Below are 18,803 nucleotides of genomic sequence, written 5' to 3' on the forward strand. Positions count from 1 at the left end.
CTGGGTGCCGCTGACAAGAATACAGGCGGACGCAGAAGAACACACAGCGAGTGGACACAGAGAGCAGACAGCTGGGGGAGGGGGTGGTAAAAAGGAGAGAAATAAAATAAATCTTTAAAAAATAAAATGTATTTTGTGCTGTTTAATTTCTTTGCAAATTGGTTATCTAGAACAAACAATTAAAATAATACCCTGCATTGCACCTAAGTAATCCTGCAGTTGAGGGTTTACTTACTGTCAGGTTGGGGTCCTAATTTTGACTTTTTAGTGGAACATTTCAGGAATGATGGCAGAGTAACATTGGGCATTTTGTCCAGATAATATCAAAATAATTTTAGATATGACAGAAAACAAATACTATAACAGTAATGAGGAAAGCAAGCTGTATCACTAACCTTAAAATTCACCAGCAAAATGAAGAAATCCTAGAATCAATACCATTATCCTAAAATTAGAGGAAAAACAACAAGAATTGGGTGAATAACATTTATATAATCAGAGTATCTTTTAAAAAAAAAGAATTGGATGAAAACATCAGGGAGAGAATGAGTGGAAAATGTCAAAGAAGCAGTATAATTCATGATTTGTGTTACAAAGATTTAAAAAAAATTTTTTAAGGTTTATTTTATTTATTTATTTTTATTTATTCTATCCCCCCTTGCCACCTGCACTCGCTGGCTGCTCTCTGTGTCCATTCATTGTGCATGCTTCTGTGTCTGCTTATCTTCTCGTCGTCTCTTTAGGAGACCCCAGGAACCTATCCTGGGATCTCTGACGTGGGAGAGAGACACTCAGTCGCTTAAGCCACCTCATTTCCCTGGTCTGCTGCGTCTCTCACTGTCTCTCCCGTTTCTCCCTTTGTTGTGTCATCTTGCTGCGCCAGCTCAGCTCTCCGCGGGCCAGCTAGCCTTTACTAGGCGGCCCTAGGAATTGAACTCGGGGCCTCCCATACGGTAGACGGGAGCCCAATCAATTGAGCTACATCCCCTTCCTGATTTGTGTATCAAAGATATTGAGGAACAGTACAGGCAGTGATAATAGAAGATTGTAGGAAACTTAAATGTGCCTAAGATACTTTTTGCTGCATTCATTGGGTGTTTCATACAGGGCTCCGTGGGGAAGCAGTATGAAGTAAGTACCATATTTATACAAACACATGTTTTGTATAACTGCTTCATGGCTGGAGTAGCTGGGTGCTTTGTGTGTCTTGTGTTTTGCTATTGTTTCTTTTTTGTTTTTTGCTTTGATTTTTTAAAATTTCTTTCTATTCCTTTTTGTTTTTTTAATTCGCCCCCTCCCCAGTTGTCTGCTCTCTGTGTCCATTTGCTGTGTGTTCTGTGTCCGCTTTTATTCTTGTCAGCTGCCTGGGAATCTGTCTCTTTTTGTTGCATCATCTTGCTGTGTCAGTGTGTGCGGTGCCACTCCTGGGCAGTCTGGACTTTTCTTTCGCACTGGGTGGCTCTCCTTACAGGGCACACTCTGTGCGCGTGGAGCTCCCCTACACAGGGGACACCCCTGCGTGGCAGGGCACTCCTTGCACACATCAGCACTGTGCATGTACCAGTTCCACTCCACAGGGTCAAGGAGGTCCTGGGTTTGAACCGCGGACCTCCCATGTGGTAGGCAGAATCTATCCGTTGAGCCAAGTCCGCTTCCCACTATTGTTTCTTTTGTTTCAAATCTTTCCAAGATTCATGTGTTGATTTTGCCTGTGGCGTTCACTCAGTCTTAGCCAGACGACAGTTGTTCTCAATCCTGCAGGCCTGATTTGGGCATTTGTCATGATTGTTTGACTCTTTTGGACCCAGAGTGCAGCAACTTTAACCTGCTTTTTCCTCATCCCTTCCTTTCTTTCCCATATTGCCTTGTGCTTTAGATCTCGTTCGAGGCACTCATATGGCCAACAGGTCAGGGCATGGGGGCGGAGGATGATAGAGGAAGGACACAAAGCTCTCCAAAAAGACCACTACTGGCTTTGGCTGTCATCCTTTTTAAAATCTAGGGCTTGAAAGGCATGTCAGTGATATGAATGTCCTATCAACAGTTATCATTTACCTTTGGTGCCATCACCTTGGCAATCTAAAGAAAATAAGCAAACCAATCCAGTAAGAATGGAGAAGTCCTTTTCAGACAAATAGGATATTCCTTGCACAGCACTCCCTCCCTAGGAAGCTGAGGGACCTGGATTCTTCAGTCTGTTTCTGAAGCCAACAAGCTGGATTACGGAAGGTCTGGCTCCACAGAAAGCTCTTTGTTTCATCATTGTAGCTCAAAACATCTTTTTTTTAAAACCCTGCCTCAGTATTTACTTTGTCTTAATAGTGGTTCGAGTCCAGCCAATGATACTGGAGCCAAAAAGAAGAAAAAGAAACAAAAAAAGAAGAAAGAAAAAGGCAGTGAGACAGATTCAGCCCAGGATCAGCCTGTGAAGGTAACAAGGAGGCTCTGTTTTCTTGTGACTGAGAGTCACTTTTTCAGATGAGAGTTTTGAGTTAAATGTGTAGGAACAATTTAGATTGATAATCTCCGTTGGTATTACTTCAAGATGGAAGAGTTGGATCCCTCTGCTGTCCTCTGCTGCCCTAGACCTAGATGGTGAAACTGCTGTCAGTACCTTAAAAGACACAGCAGGTTAGACACTAACTCCCAAGCAAGGTGCCCCATCAAAATTTACAGGTACATAATTGCATGTGGTGCTTGGTGCCATAGAACGATAATTCTATAGTAATAGTCCCTTGCCTAGAGCAGTCGTTCTCAGCCTTTTCTGTCTTAAATGCCCACCTCTATAATAATAAAAGACCTATTCTTTTTAAGGCGGGCCTTTTGGAAGCTTTTTAAGGCAGGCCTTTATGTAGTTGCAAGCACTCTCTTAATGCCATTGTCATTGCTCTCAAAACCATAAGTCCCACAGTTGTTTTCTGAGTTCTCTTTGTTAAGAACCACTGACCTAGAGCTCACAGTCTAAAACTGATACACTTACATGAAACCCAGAGGTATGGATAAGGATTGTTTCATTTCTTAAATAAAACATTTTAAAAAACGACCTTATTTCAGGTAAGTTTGACCCCTTAAGAATAGGCTCCTGGGGAACCTCAAAACATACCCATATTCACCTTTCAGAATTATCGCAGACAGTTTGCAAGCCTCATAATGAATCCAGTCAATTCATTATACCCACACTTTTGCTTTATACCTCAAATGTTATGTTCCAGTTTGGAACCCCTGCCTCATGCAGACATGCCTCCAAATAATTTTTGACTATATAGTATCAGAGCTACTATGAAAATTATACTACTGTTATTAACCACCTTGCTGGCCACCTCTTGCCAAGCACTTCATTTAAATTAGCTCCAGATGAGTCTTCCCATTTTAAAGATGAGCAAAGCTTAAGGAACTTACAGTCTGTCAGTCAGGAATTCTAGCCCAGCCCATGCTTTGGTTTTAGGGATGTTTGGTTGTTTTGGAGTGGGTATTTGGTTGATTTTAGTGGGATTTGAGCTCCATTTTGAAATTAGGAATTTTTTTCCAAAACAGCACCTATGTAGCCTTTGTACTTTTCTCTTTACAAAAGTGATACACTTCATTGTAGAAAAGTGATGCATTTCATTGTAGAGATTTTAGGAAAAAAGAAGGATATTAAAATCATTTATAGACTTACCTCTCAGAAATAATTGATGTAAATATTTTGGTTTATATTCTTTCTTTAATTCATAATTTAAATGACAAAAAAAGTTAAATAGAAGTATCAAAAGAAAATATGGATATTTTTATCATCCTAAGCCTGACATAAGACAGAAACCATAAAAGAAAAAATTTAGACCTTTTCTTTGGCTAAAATACTATAAATGCTGAAAGATAAGCAGTAAACTGGGGATGATGTTTGCAATACATGTATCGTGTATTTAAAATAATAAGTGGGCAATTCACAAAAAATATATAAATGTTAATGTATGAAGAGATGGTTAAACTAACAGTGACGGTAATACAAATTAAAACTTAAATTTTTTCTAGATTGGCAGAGATTAAGATTTGGCAATATCAGATGATGAGGGTCTAGAGAAACATGCTCTCATACACTGTGCATTGGGTTATTAATATTAATATCTTTTTAGAGAGCAGGTGACAGTATCTGCTTTAATTTCAATTATGCAGTCCCTTTGATGCAGCAAGTCTCTTTCTTAGATTCTATCCTATAGAAATGCATATCCCAGTGAGCAAAAGTAAATGTACAGGAAAGTTCATTACAGCACTGTTTGTAAAACTGAAGAACAAAGTCACTAAAATGTCCCATCATTATAGGGCTGGCTACGTATATTATAATCCATGCACACAGTAGACACGGTTTTTAGAGATGGGAAGGGCTGTGTGTCTTCACATGGAGTTTTCTGAGACAGTCTTTAAAGAAGAGCAATTGTAGAATAAGGTGATGAAAATTTAGTTTTTGAAAAGTGTGTGTGTTTGGAACTTGCATGCAAAAAATTCTGGAAGTATGTATGCCTCTACCCACTTGGCCTCCCAATCAATGACAAGGATAATACTTGAGGAATGGGGTTATTTTTTAAAATTTTCTATATGTATTGTGCCTTCCTGCATTGTTTGAAATTTTACACTGAGCATGAATTACTTTTGTCATCAGACAACCCAAGACTAAAAAGGGGAGCGACTGTATAGGCTGCACCTGTCATGAAACTTATTGTGAACCACTCTTTCTCCAATTTTCATAGAATATAAGTATGACCTCTAGGGTTAGGATAGAGGAACCACACCTCACTACCGTGCATTTGAGTTGTTCCCCTTAAGTCTTTTTAAAAAATTTTAAAAAGTTTTTATTGTGGTAACATAGACCTTATTTCCCATTTTGAGTATACTTTTAAGTATGTAATTCATTGGTATTAATTACATTCAGTGTTTTGTTACCATTACCACCATCCATAACTAAAATTTTTCCATCACTCTAAGCAGAAATCCTGTATTCTTTAAGCATTAATTCCCAGTTCCCCCATTGTACCCCTAACTCTTAAACTCATAATTGATCAAAAGTACTTAGTAACATAACGGGCCTTTATCTTCCCAACTTTGTCTTGCCCAGATGAACTCTTTGCCAGCAGAGAGGATCCAAGAAATACAGAAGGCCATTGAACTTTTCTCAGTGGGCCAGGGGCCTGCCAAAACCATGGAGGAGGCTAGCAAACGAAGCTACCAGTTCTGGGACACGCAGCCTGTCCCCAAATTGGGTATGTATGTGCTTCCTTTCCCAGGTGAGGGTAAGGGATTATCTTAGCTGTGCGTCTGCAGAGTCTACACTGTTATCAGTGAGGGAAAGTGATAGAGTCAGAGTTCCTTGGTGGTTATTTTTAGAGGATAGTTTTTAAAATGCTTATAGAAAAGACTATTGTTTACGGACGTTATCTTTTCACAATGTAGCACACATTGAAGACAAGTAAGGATTCTTTTAGAACATTGGCATCCGGTGTAAATCTATAAAGAAAAACAATGTTTGGCACATGATGAGTGGGGATGTCTGCCCATGGGTCTATCTTACCACATAGATTTTATAGAGAAACTGTCTTGTTTATCTGGGTAAATGTTAATCCTGGAATGGGCAGAGTCCCCAGCTTCTTCCCTTTGTCTCGGCCAATGCATGCTTACCAAAGGCAAAGTAATTTCAAATTTTGCTTTAAGACTGATGGTTTAGCACCTGGAATACCATATGCAGTTTTGGTCAGCACACCTTAAAAAAGCTATAATGAACTCTTAAAGGAGTGGGACAGGTAGAAAATCTAAAAGGATTCCAGAAGGGATAACAGCAGAGCCAGATATACTTTCTGAGCCTGAACCACAGCCAGCCTTGATGGCCAACTTCAGAGGTTGCTGTTAATAGATTGTTTCTGGAATGGTTGGACTGTGATTCTGGGCCCATTTCCTATTTTCTTTGTGACTGAAAAAGTGAATATGTTGAAAAAAAAAATGTGTTCTAACATGAGATGTAAATGACCTTCAGATTGTTCATATTACTACTTTCCTCCTGAAACAGTAGAGGGGATGTGGGAGGCTAGATGGGGCTCAAGACTGGTGAGGGGACAGGGCAGCTGTGCCCAAAGAGATGCATCTACCCCAGAGTTGGGGAGTATTCAGAAGTGTGGTCCACAGACCAGCAGCATCGGCATCACTTCAGAGCTTGTAGAGATGCAGAATCTCCAGCCCCACCCCATACCTGTGGAATCAGAACTTTCAGGGATTTGTGTACACTTTAAAGACTGAGAAACTCTGCTCTGGAGATCACAGCACAGGAGCAAGCTAAGGTGTGCCCCCACAGGGTGGTGGAAGGAAAAGCACTGATTCCAGAGTCCTCCCCACCCTTATTCACCTTGTCTGTTGAGCTGCCCAGGTCAGCCAGGTCCCTGGCTTACTGGCTGAGCCTTCAAGCACGGCCTTGGGTCATGGAAATGCCATTAGTAGAGAGCGTTCCCAGTGCCCACTCCCCATTGAGGGGCAGGAGGAATGTGGAGAGACACCTGCCTCTGAGCGAAATGCATGCGAAGCATCTTATGGAGGCTATCAGGCATCTTGGCCCAGTTTTCAGATGCCGTTTGGGAGTTTCGGTTGGATTTCGTTTTTCATTAGGAATTTACAAATGGATAACTTAGCTCCCTTCTTGATTGAGGCATATGATCTGGTCAGGAGACCAATTGGGATTAATGGGCTTCTGTTCCTCTTTGGTCTGGTCCAGCTATAAAATCTGAGCCAGCTACTCGTTTACCTCAGTTTCCCTACCTGTAAATATCAAAAGTGCTCTAGGCTAGTTTTCAGGGAACTGATGAGAAGCCAGAATGAGTTTCAGTTGTATTTCTTTGGAATGTGTCTATGTGCAGTGTGTGGTTCTCTATGGACAAGTGGTCTCTTGGCATCTGATGGATCCACCTTTTAGGACCATGGTCAAGCCTTAATTAAGGATGCCTTTGTTTCAGTGAGTCAGCCTGTAGAAGGCACAAGTTAGTCTGTGTGGCTGACGTGTCACCCCACTTCTTCTGAGTGTCCTTCGTGCAGTGTTATTTATAACTTTTTGCCCTGGTTTATTCCATTTAAATGGGGGACTAATGATTGTAACAACTCATGTATATCAAGTGTACTGTGTTTACCTCACTCTCCACTTAATCATGGGGAATCTTTCCCTAAACTACTTCCATCCCACCTTGTTGGAAGAATTATAGTTAGATTTTATTTCACTAAAAGAGACCTAGAGGGAAGCAGATATGGCTCAACAGATAGAGTGTCTGCCTACCATATAGGAGGTCCAAGGGTTTGATATCTAGGGCCTCCTGGCTTGTGTGGTGAGCTGGCCCATGCACAGTGCTGCTGTGAGCAAGGGGTGCTGGCCCATGCAGGGATTCCCCCGCATGAGGGTGCCCCCCGCGCAAGGAGTGGCCCCTGTGCAAGGAGAGCCGCCTTGTGTGAAACCACAGCCCACCCAGGAGTGGTGCCCCACACACGGAGAGCTGACGCAGCAAGATGATGCAACAAAGAAAGACACAGATCCCCAGTGCTGCCTGATGAGAATACAAGCAGACACAGAAGAACACACAGTGAATGGGCACAGCAAAAAACGGGCCGGGGGAGGGGGGAATAAATCTTTTTTAAAAAGAGCAAGAGACCTAGAATTCTTTGGAAGTTTAAAATTATCCTAAGTTCACTATTGAAAGACCTTTTAAGCAGCAAATGTTCTGGTCTGTGTGACAATTCTGTGTACTACCAAATAAACTTTTGGTCTCTTTTTTCAGATTATTTCATTCTACTTTTTAAAAGTAATACCTTTTCCTTTGTGAAGGGTACTGAATCCTTTTCCTTGCCTCTGTTCATTGGGTTGGAATCTAGCCACTCAGGTTAGTTTTAAAAAGTAACCGGGGGCGGCGGACTTGGCCCAGTGGTTAGGGCGTCCGTCTGCCACATGGGAGGTCTGCAATTCAAACCCCGGGCCTCCTTGACCCGTGTGGAGCTGGCCCATGCGCAGTGCTGATGCACACAAGGAGTGCCGTGCCATGTAGGAGTGTCCCCTGCGTAGGGGAGCCCCATGTGCAAGGAGTGCGCCCCGTAAGGAGAGCCGCCCAGCACGAAAGAAAGTGCAGCCTGCCCAGGAATGGTGCTGCCCACATGGAACGCTGACACAACAAGATGACGCGGCAAAAAGAAACACAGATTCCCGGTGCCGCTGACAACAACAGGAGTGGACAAAGAAGACACAGCAAATAGACACAGAGAACAGACAACCAGGGTGGGGGGGGGAGGGGAGAGAAATAAATAAATAAAATAAATCTTAAAAAAAAAAAGTACGGGGCGGGGAATGGATGTGGCTCAAACAATTGGGCTCCAGTCTACCATATAGGAAGTCCAGCATTCAATGCCCAGGGCCTCCTTGCCCACGTGGTGAGCTGGCCCACGCGGGAATGCCGCCCTGCATGGGAATGCCGCCCTGCGCAGGAATGCTGGCCAATGCAGAGAGCTGGCGCAGCAAGATGACACAAGAAGAGACACAGAGGAGAGAAAATAAGACATAGCAGAACAGGGAGATGAGGTGGTACAGGAGAGTAATTGCCTCTCTCCCACTCTAGAAGGTCCCAGGATCAGTTCCCGGAGCTGCTAATGAGAATACAAGAAGACAGAAGAACACACAGCGAATGGACAGAGAGCAGACAATGGGGGAAATGGGGGTGGGAGGAGAAATAAGTAAAAGTAAAATCTAAAAAAAAAAGTAACCAGGGAAGTGGATGTAGCTCAAGTGGTTGAGCACCTGCTTCTCATGTACAAGTTCCTGGGTTCAATCCCCAGTAGCTCCTAAAAAACAAACAAATGAGAAAAAAAAACCCTCATTGGGGAGTGGACGTTACTCAGTGTTTGAGCACCTGCTTTCCAAGTACAAGGTTCTGGGTTCAATCCCTGGTACCTCCTTGGAAAAAAAAACGAGCTAAAAACAACCATCAAAGAGAATATCATATAATTTCTCTGGACTCCAAGAGAGAAGTGGGGTCATGCAGGAGCCTTGGGCCACTTCTCAGCCTTGGTACCCCAGGCAGGAGTCTGTTAAGTGGGCATTGCTTTCTCAATATTTCCTGTAAGTTCTATCAGCTGAGTCTTGCAGATATCAAACAGTCTTAGGATAATCTATGAGAGTTGGTTTATCCAAAGATAGATTCAGATTTGCCATTTGAATACTCTGTGAAAGTTTGCTTGGTAATGTCACTTGACTGTTACTAAGTCCTCTTTGTTAAATGCAAATCTGAAGATGTCTCTCCTCACTCCCCACCTCCCACTTAAAAACATTAAGGATGTCCACAGCCCTAAGTATGAAGTCCAGCCTCTTAAGTACTGACTCACAGGGTACTCCGTAACTGGCCCCAGCTTCCCTCCCCAGCTTCATCACCTAGTTTCGGTTCCTTTCCATCTCCAGGCCCTTACATACACAATTCCTCCTGTGCACACAGCCTCCCTGCCCCACCCACTCCACCTCCAGCCTGGTGGCTTGCTTCCTCATTATCCTCGAGGTTCTGCCGTTAGATAGCATTTCCTCTGAGTGGTCTTTCTTGACCCCCCCACCGCCATCCCCATCTCAGCCTTGCAGCACCCCATACTTCATTCCCACAACCCTTGTCATGCTGGGTGGCGGGTTCCTGCTGGCTTGTCTGTTAGATGCTCACGATCGTGAGGACCTGGGTCCATTTCATTCACCAGTGCCTGCCAGAGAAGTAGCACATCTAGGATTCAGTGAACATTTGGTGAAGGAGTGAGGGACTGGAAATGCCTGCTGGGTGCAAGGCCTAGTAGCTAGCCTAGAGAAAAAGCTTTGGCCTTGAGATTATTATAATACAGTAGGAAGACCACAGTATTTTGGCCATGGAAATCATTTAGGGAAAAAATAAAATGTTCCAAAGTTAAGAGCATTTTGGAAAAGGTATAAGTTCAATACAAGATAGGAAATTACCTGGCCACCTAGACAAGACTATACAGTGGAAATGCCTGTATTCCAGGATCTGGCCTTTGACTTTGTAGGCACAATAGTTTGGTTTTATTTATTTGCACGGTAGTGAGTTGGAAGCAGAGAAGGACCGTTTCTTAACTAGAGAAGAAAAATATAATTGTTCTACCAAGTAAACCACTTGGAGAGCCAGATTATAAGTCGAAGGTAGCTAGATGCTTTACTTCCTGGTTTGTGAGTCTTACAGCATGTTGGTAATGAATCTTGTTTAGTGATCATTCCTCAGAAGATGTCACACTGTGAGGACTGGGCCCTGGTTTTCTTTCACCGCTATATCCTAGTCCTAGAGCCATGTCGGGTGCACAGATGTTCAGTGAATATGTTGATTGAAGGAGAGTTGGATGGTCATTCCTCATGGTGGTGTCCTCAGGTTTCAGCCTGATGCAGTTGTTTCCACTGCACCTACCCTACAGATGTTACTGGGAGTGTCTAAAGCTTCCTGTGTCATATTAGAATAAAGTACTTGGGTCAGGAGTCTGAAAGTCAGTAAAAGCATGAGCTGAGTTCTTAGTGTATACAGAACCCTGTGCTAGGGAGCAGTGTGCTGAGCGGGTCCCTTTTGAAAATTCACTTTTCAAAAGGCCCTAAACATTGTGTTCTTCCAAGTGTGAGCATGAATCAACGTAGATTGTAGGAACTAAATAACCCCAAGTGACCAAATTAAGTGGTTGATTTGTCCAGTTTACCAGATGAGTCTGGGTTGACTCTGGGCAGGACTCGGACAGTATCTGATAAGCACTCCCTGCACTTCCCATGCACTCCCATAGAGGAAGGGCATGCCATCCGGGGGGTGGGGGGAGGTTGTGTCAAAAAGTAACTTCTTGGCAGCATTGTATAGACTCCGCGACTCAGCCTAAAAGCCCTTGCGGGACTATATAAACATGGAGGGCCTGAGTTGGCAGTTATTGCTCCACGTTGCTGAAAGCCAAGGCTGGCATGGCCAGGATCAAGCCTGGCGCCTGGATGCCATCATCTGGTTCAGGAGTGGACCCAGGACATTGTAGCTGTTGACACAAAAGCAGCCTTGTTGCAAGTCTTTATAAATCCATGCAGAGTGATGGGCCGGGGCCAGGGCCGTGACAGCACTGTGTTCTCCAACCAGGAGGCAGAAAGCCAAATTAGTAAAGATAAATGTTTGTCGTTCGGTAGCCAAAGGGAGATTTGAAAAGGTTTCCAAAAAGCCAATCGCCTTGTATCCCAATGATTGTTCTGCATTTTTGCCACGAATTGGCCCTCAATTAGGGGCCAAGGATAGCTGGAAAGATGGTCTGCAATTGCTGGGTACAGAATGTACTTCAGATGGAGGCCTCCTAGAGACAGGAGGCATTTGTGCTGGTTGATTTGTTTTTGGGGGAGTAATATTTATAGAGCACAAGATTTCCCATTTTAACCATTTTTAAGTACATTTCAGTAGTATTAATTATATTCCTGGTGTAGTGCTACCATCACCACCATCTATTATCCAAACAGAAACTCTACCTATTTCTGATTGAGACTTGAGCTGAGCCCCTCCCTCCTCCAGGAAGCAGTGGTTGAGGCTCGTGGCTGTGCTCTTCTTCCAGGAGAAGTGGTGAACACCCACGGTCCTGTGGAGCCTGACAAAGACAACATCCGCCAGGAGCCCTACACCCTGCCTCAGGGCTTTACCTGGGATGCCTTGGACCTGGGGGACCGTGGAGTGGTGAGTAGGCCCAGGCAGGCCCTGAGTGCCAGTTGGATGCCATGTTCACAGTAAGCCCTACAGCCACACCAAGACAGCTTCTGCTCAAGTGCCTTCCTCAAGGAATCTCTCGAGAGCTGAGGCAAGCGGGTCTGAGCAGAAGCCCCCATCTCTTGACTCCTTGGGCCTGCCCAAGACTCCACATAAATAGTACTTGGCTTTTCTGGCAGGTCGAGGCTTAATCCCTGTAACTCCACAAGAGTTTAATTCATTCGTTCATTTGTTCCCTTCTCTTATTTCTAGTCTGTTCTCTGACTGATGAACTGAGGTTGCTAAATGATGGTCTCTCCACCCCTTTCCACCCCAGCCACCCAGAGACTCTCCTTTGATTTGAGGGGTTGGTTTCCCCTGTAAGGAATGTTGAAAATGTGAACAGAAATTTTTAAAATTCCAAACTTGAGCCAGCAGATGGAGACAGCTTAGAAGGCAGAAGATCGGAATGATAAAAACTAGAAGTGATAGGAAACAGCAGTAAAGTAACTACTTGGAGTAATTCCTTGAGTCAACCTCAAGGGTTGTCTTTCCAAAGCATTTTCATAGAGGTAGAGACCAACAGATCTCCATTGTTGGTAGATGAGAGTGACGGTGTGGTTGGTTAGTTGGATGACATTCTTGGTCTGCTACTTTGTGTATCTTAAATCACCCATTCTACCTCTTGGTGGCTCCTTTTCCTTTTAGAGTTAGGGTCCCTGTCCTGAGAGGCTCTGCAATGCCTGGGATAAAAAGACTCGTGAGGTTTGATAAGGTATTTTGGTAGCTTACCTTGTCCTTCTGAAATGTTTGGACGCCTAGGGTGTTTGAGTTGGTGCCCCGTGTGGCAGAACACCTCTAAGTGAGCACCTTATGTCTCCACAGCTGAAAGAACTATATACCCTCCTGAATGAGAATTACGTGGAAGATGATGACAACATGTTCCGGTTTGATTATTCCCCAGAATTTCTTTTATGGTGAGTCTTAAGGGCTTTCTTGTGGTGCCTAAGGACAAGGCAGATTGCAGGACCACCAGAGTTGCCATCTCTGCCAAAAGCCAGCCTTCAAATGGAAAAGTAGTGCAATTTTTTAGTTTCAACTGCATCTGAAGACTTGCTTCCAGTGGAGCTTAGAATCAAAACCTGACTTAAGACAGAATGACTGGATAAGGGAGACCTTTATGGAATCAATAGCCATGGTGACTTTATGTAAGAAGGGAGGGAGGATAAAACTTAATAAGATTCAAAAGAAAAGCAGGAAGCAGATGTGGCTCAAGTGATAAGGCCGCCACCTACTATATGGAAGGACCTGGGTTTGATCCCTGGGACCTCCTGGTGAAAAAGAAGAGAAAGCATGCCAGTGTGGTGAGCCAATGCCCGTGTGGCAAACCAAGCACCTGCACAGAGAGCCAAATGCCCCTTTTTATGCCTGTGTGGTAGGCTGAGTGCCCATGTGATGAGCCAATGCTCATGCGGTAAGCCAGTGCCCACGTTGTGAGCTGAGTACTCACACAAGTGAGTCACACAGCAAGATGATGACGCGACAAAAGAGAGACAAAGGGGAGAGTCTAGGTAAAGTACAGCAGAGACCAGGAACTGAGGTGGCACAATTGACAAGGAACCTCTCTCCACATCAGAGGTCTCCATGATTGAATCCCGGTGAATCCTAAAGAGAAAGACAAGAAGAGAAGACAAAAAGAGAAATAGATATAGAAGATCACACAGTGAATGGACACATACAGCAAAAACAGCAGGGAGGGGAAGAGAAAGTAAATTAAAAAAAAAAAAGAAAAGCAGAGTAATTTTCTATCCAATTCCTGAACACAAAATTGTATGAAAATGGCCATGGCTGGCTGAGCCATTCATCTGCTTGAGCTTCGTTCAATATTCAGGAAGCTAGAGGCATAGAGGCTGAATGGAGAGGAACTTCCTGAAGGGAGAGAGGTAGGAAGAATGGGTGAACAGAAAGAGGAGAACCACAGTGCCAGGCAGAGCTTTTGGGTTGCAGCAGTCAGCTCCTGACCCCGTGACTCACTGACCACATGACATACTGGCCTCTAAGCCTAGGAGGCCAGTCCTTAGGTAGTTGGGTTTGAGCTGTCAGAGTGAACATGGATTGGGTGAGAAGTAGGCCAGGTAGGCTTAGCAGAGAGAAGGGGCTAAGGCTTGATTCCATTTGTGTCTGGGAGAGCTTGGCCCTAAGGAGAACTCAGCTATCAACCCCCAAGTGTTGGCAGCATGAGCTTAGAACTAAACTCAGCTGTGGAGTCCAAAATAGCCTATCCAGCCTGTCAGCAAGCAGTGCTATAGCCCCAGCCCTTTTCTCTTTTCCAGGGCTCTCCGGCCACCTGGCTGGCTCCCCCAGTGGCACTGTGGGGTTCGAGTGGTCTCAAGTCGGAAGCTGGTTGGGTTCATCAGCGCCATCCCAGCAAACATCCATATCTATGACACGTAAGCATCAGTTCCCACCCCACTCCCACATCACCACCATCCTGCTTAGTCTGAGAGGGAGAAGGTTCCATGGAGGGAGGAAACCCTGGTCCTGGGAATGGCAATTCATAGTAGAAACTGCGTGTTTGGCTCTGAATTTTTGCTGGTTCTCTGACCTGTGACCTGGGTTGGGAGGGGCCCACCCTGGGGCCCTGTGTGCTAGCTGAACAGGGACTTGGTTTTTGCCTCTCATGTCAGTCACATGTTGATGCACTTGTGCAGCTTCAGAAATGGGCTGGAGCTGGTGTGGCCTAGATTCAAATAGTCCTGGGGCCTTCGATCTCTGCTCTTCATATTGCTAGAAACATCGGAACCATCTGCCCCAGGTTTCTGAGCTTCAAGGCCATGAATTCTGGTGGGAATCCTAGATTCTCGAGATCCTAGAATAGCCCTTGACTTACTCTGAGGGGCTCTCTCTGCCACTTCCCTGCTTGATAGAGATGGAACTTCCCCAGTCCAGGTACTCGGGATTAGTCAGGCAAATGGTGGTGGTGCCTTTAAATAAAAGAGTCTGCTTGAATCCCACTTTGCCGAGTCCCACTTTCCTTTGGGAGTCCGGTCTACGTTGAGGAGTGAGCTGACTTTTTGCCTAGTGAAGGGTGGGAGCTGTTGGAGTAGTGGGAGTCCAAGTACTGATTGCCCAGAGCAGGTGGCGCCTGTGTGGAAAACCTTGGCCCTTCAGGTGTAGCTCCAGAGGCTTGAAGAGACTTGAAGGATTATCCTCTGCTGTTAAAATACTTGTTTCCTGGTCTTTCCCTCCCTCTTCAGAGAAAAGAAGATGGTGGAGATCAATTTCCTCTGTGTCCACAAGAAGCTGCGATCCAAGAGGGTGGCTCCAGTCCTGATCCGTGAGATAACCCGGAGGGTTCACCTGGAAGGCATTTTCCAAGCTGTTTACACTGCTGGGGTAGTTCTACCAAAGCCGGTTGGCACCTGCAGGTGAAAATCTCTTCAGCAAGGTCCTCCAAATTCTGGCCTGCCCAAACTAGTTGAGGAGCTGTGTCATTGTGAGTCGCAGCTCTGCCCCTCTGCTCAGTGCTCAGTACTTGCCTGGAGGCATCTCATTCTCTAGTAAAATGGGTGGTGGGAGGAGCCAGGTAGGGAGCTGGAAAAAGTCAAGGGGGAAGGTTGAAACTGGAATCTGGAGTTAGAAAGTGCATGTCTGGTTCAGAGGGATTACCCATTCCCAGCTCCTGCTGATTACCACCATTTAGTATAGGGGGTGGATCTGCTGGGGTTTTAATTTTTTTTAGAAATCTGGATTTTTATTAGGGAACTGTCCTAATTTTTTGAATGGTTGGCTCAGTTTTGTTTTGATTATTTTGTGGCCTCAGAGAGCAGTCTAACTTCTGTGCGACCCAGTGACAATTTGCAGCCTCTGCTTTTAAAGTTGTTTAAAACAATTGAATAATCGCTGCCTAAAGACCTTTAAAAGGAATAATGGAGAAAGCAGAAGAGGAGGCAGGAGGAAGATAAAGACGTTTAGATGAAAGTAATTACCATATAAGTCTTTTCCATTGTCTTGATTCCCAGAGACAACTGTGACAAAGGAGTGGCTTTTGAAATTGAAAAAGAAAAACAGGGAGAAAAAGACACTGGAAGAGCGGTGGCAGCTTACATTGGGGGAAAGGTTGGAGGGGGGCTGAGACCTGGCCGGCTCCTGTGGAGTCTGGCGTGTCTCTAGCGCCACCTACTGGCCATTTGAGATCTCCATGCCATTGTCTTCTAAATAGGACTGGCCCGAATCCCCTGAGGACAGGACATTTGTGTTCCCACAGGTACTGGCATCGGTCCCTAAATCCACGAAAGCTGATTGAAGTGAAATTCTCCCACCTAAGCAGAAACATGACCATGCAGCGCACCATGAAGCTCTACAGACTACCGGAGGCCAGTGGTGCTCTGGGGCAGTGGGCGGGGCAAGGAAGGCCCAGGAAATTCTGGCCCTTAGCAGGACAGGAGCAGGCTCTGGGTGGGTAGAGGGAATTCTCTTACCAGAAAAGTGAACTAACCCATAGTTTCCAAATTCCTGGGCTTTTCCGTTTTTGTGGTCTCTGTAATCTGTAGCAAGGGTTTTTATTTGAGTCTGTCATTCTCATTCTCAGCTCTCCTGGGTCTATGCCTGGGCCAGCTTCCCTGCCATCTGTTGTTAGGCTCAGAAAACACCTATTCTCTGTCATTTTAGCCTAAGAAAAGTATAAATAGAAAGGCAAATTCACTTACTGAACTCTTCGTATACACTGCAATATATTCCAGAGCCTAGAATAAATGAAGTGCGGAATGTCTGATGCTTGCCTCTGCCAAGTCAGATAAAGGAGAGTTAATTGAAGCTTGTGAGGGAAACTCCGATTTCTAATCCCAATCCCCCACCCAGATTTTATCACTGAAAGACTGAGCAACCTCAGATGAGCTGTTTTTCTATTCTGGGTCTCAGTTTCCCTAGCTTCCCAATCAAACAGATGTACCTTATTCTCCATTTGTTCCTGGCTTCAGGTTCCTGTGGTAGAGATGCTTAAAATCTCTCTTTTCTCAGAGTACTTCCAGTCAGTAGTCAGTTGACACACGGTTATTGAGTGCCTGCTGATCAGGGGGCTGCCCACCTGGGTTCATCCACCATCAAACTGGATTAATCATTTTGGGATTGGGCTAATCTACCATTGGATTGGGGTCATTAGCATCTTGTCTTGAGCTTTGCTGCAGCGCAGTTATGCACTGTGTCAAAAAAAAAAAAAAAACAGCCAGGTTTTGGAGCCCATGATGTGTGTCTCCTCCCTAGTTACCATGACAGGTTTGCCTTACACTCTAGGCAGGCAGCCAGAGAGCCTTCATTAAAGTGGTGTGGCAGCCAGAATAGCTCCAGATCTTCCTGCATCTGGGTGAGACCCAGCATGGCTGTTTTTTTGGTCCAACATTTGAGATGTCCTTGTGGGAGCTGCCTTGTAGAAATATGGTCAGTAAGTGTTCCCTACAAAGATCAGGATTAGCAAGGAATTTTGGAGGGTAGATGTCCCAGACCTAAGTTTTAAAAGCAATTCCTGTGTGGGAAATAATATCAGGCAGTGACTGAGGGTTTATGAACTGATAGCTCCACCCTATTTTGAGATTTGTCTCAACACCACCTTGTGTGTTTGAGCATCTGGAAACATTTTATCAGTCCCAGCATTGCTCTAAAGGATCACATATTTCATTCCATTGTAGCAATTTTCTAAGGAAAAGCACAGTGGGGTGGGATTCTGGTTTGTGGTGAAATCCTGGGAGTTCAGTGCTTTTCTTCTGAATTTAACTTGCATTAGTGATCTGCTGGGGAACACTACAGGTGCAGTGGTATTAGAGGGAACAGATCAGACACGCTGGACACTGGAGAAGTCCACAGTGATAATGGCTTAGAACCTGTCTGTAAAGGACTCTGGTCTGGTAGGAGAGAAACTAGTATAGGAAGAGAGACCAGTTACAATCCAGTGGAAACAGTTGTGAGGGCTCTGAGGAGAGGAACCAAGGAAGGCTGGGCCGAGGGCTAGCAGTAGCACTGGGCTGGGCAGACAGATGGGGAAGCCCCCAGTATGACCATGGGGAGGTAGGGAACATAGCCACGGCAACTTTGACATTCTGGATCAGATAATTCTTTGTTGTAAGGACTGTTTTGTGCAATCTAGGATGTTTAGCAGTATCCCTAACGAGGTGCTTTTGCCCCCCAGGGGACATCTGACAATGTCTGGAGACATTATCCATTGTCACAACCAGAGAGGTGCTCCTGGAATCTAGTGTTGAGAACCACTGGGCTAAAGGGGCAGAAGGCACAGCCAGAATGGCCCACTATTCCACAGGGTAGAAGGCCTCCTGCCTCTGGGTTAGGGACTTTAAAATAAGGGAGGGTTACCATGGGTGGTTTTCTTAATAATAGAGCTTAGGGCCACGTGGATCAAAGATTGAGGCTGCAGCTTTTTAGCCGGAAGTGATAGCTTTAACTAGGGAAGGAAAGGTCCAGAAGATATTGAAGAGGCAGGACTTGTGCCAGAGTTGCTAGGGATAGTGAGAGGGAGTTGCCAAGGATAAATGAGGATTCTCACTTGAGGATAGATCCAGGAGGGTGGTGGGAAGGGAGACAATGTGAAGTTTTTGGTACGTGTAGGACACAGGAGGGAGCTGAGGCATAGACTTCATGGTCAACACATCTAATGCAGTTCCTTCTGTCTTCCTCCCAGACTCCTAAGACAGCTGGACTGCGACCAATGGAAAAAAAGGACATTCCAGTAGTGCACCAGCTCCTCACCAGATACTTGAAGCAGTTTCACCTCACGCCAGTCATGAGCCAGGAAGAGGTGGAGCACTGGTTCTATCCCCAGGAGAATATCATCGACACTTTTGTGGTGGAGGTGAGTCAGCAGTAGCGGTGGGGGCAGAATGTCCTGGGGCTCTGACCCATTCAGAGGGTCATTTTCCTCAAGTGGCTAGGTCTCCAGGGCTTGGTGTCTGAAGAATTGACAGGAGCACTGGGACCTTAGACCTTGACCATCCATGTTTGGTCCTCCCTAAAGACAGGAAAGGTCATAGCTTGCATTGGCTGAAAATATCCTCAGGGTCTGACTTGAGGCCTACCCTC

At 45.1% G+C, this 18,803-nt stretch overlaps 1 protein-coding gene across 1 annotated transcript in view; it reads left to right on the forward strand.

Moving 5' to 3' along the window:
* Nucleotides 1-18,803, forward strand: part of NMT1 (N-myristoyltransferase 1) — a 32,974-nt gene that overhangs the window by 11,395 nt on the left and 2,776 nt on the right. The window contains exons 2-9 of the mRNA XM_012525250.4: nucleotides 2,323-2,431; nucleotides 5,090-5,234; nucleotides 11,590-11,708; nucleotides 12,603-12,694; nucleotides 14,051-14,167; nucleotides 14,975-15,145; nucleotides 15,985-16,093; nucleotides 18,406-18,576. Coding sequence (XP_012380704.1) covers nucleotides 2,323-2,431; nucleotides 5,090-5,234; nucleotides 11,590-11,708; nucleotides 12,603-12,694; nucleotides 14,051-14,167; nucleotides 14,975-15,145; nucleotides 15,985-16,093; nucleotides 18,406-18,576 — 1,033 coding nt within the window. The remainder of the gene's footprint in view (nucleotides 1-2,322; nucleotides 2,432-5,089; nucleotides 5,235-11,589; nucleotides 11,709-12,602; nucleotides 12,695-14,050; nucleotides 14,168-14,974; nucleotides 15,146-15,984; nucleotides 16,094-18,405; nucleotides 18,577-18,803) is intronic.

The sequence above is a fragment of the Dasypus novemcinctus genome, chromosome 21 (assembly GCF_030445035.2).
Source record: "Dasypus novemcinctus isolate mDasNov1 chromosome 21, mDasNov1.1.hap2, whole genome shotgun sequence".
In the NCBI taxonomy this organism is placed as follows: domain Eukaryota; kingdom Metazoa; phylum Chordata; class Mammalia; order Cingulata; family Dasypodidae; genus Dasypus; species Dasypus novemcinctus.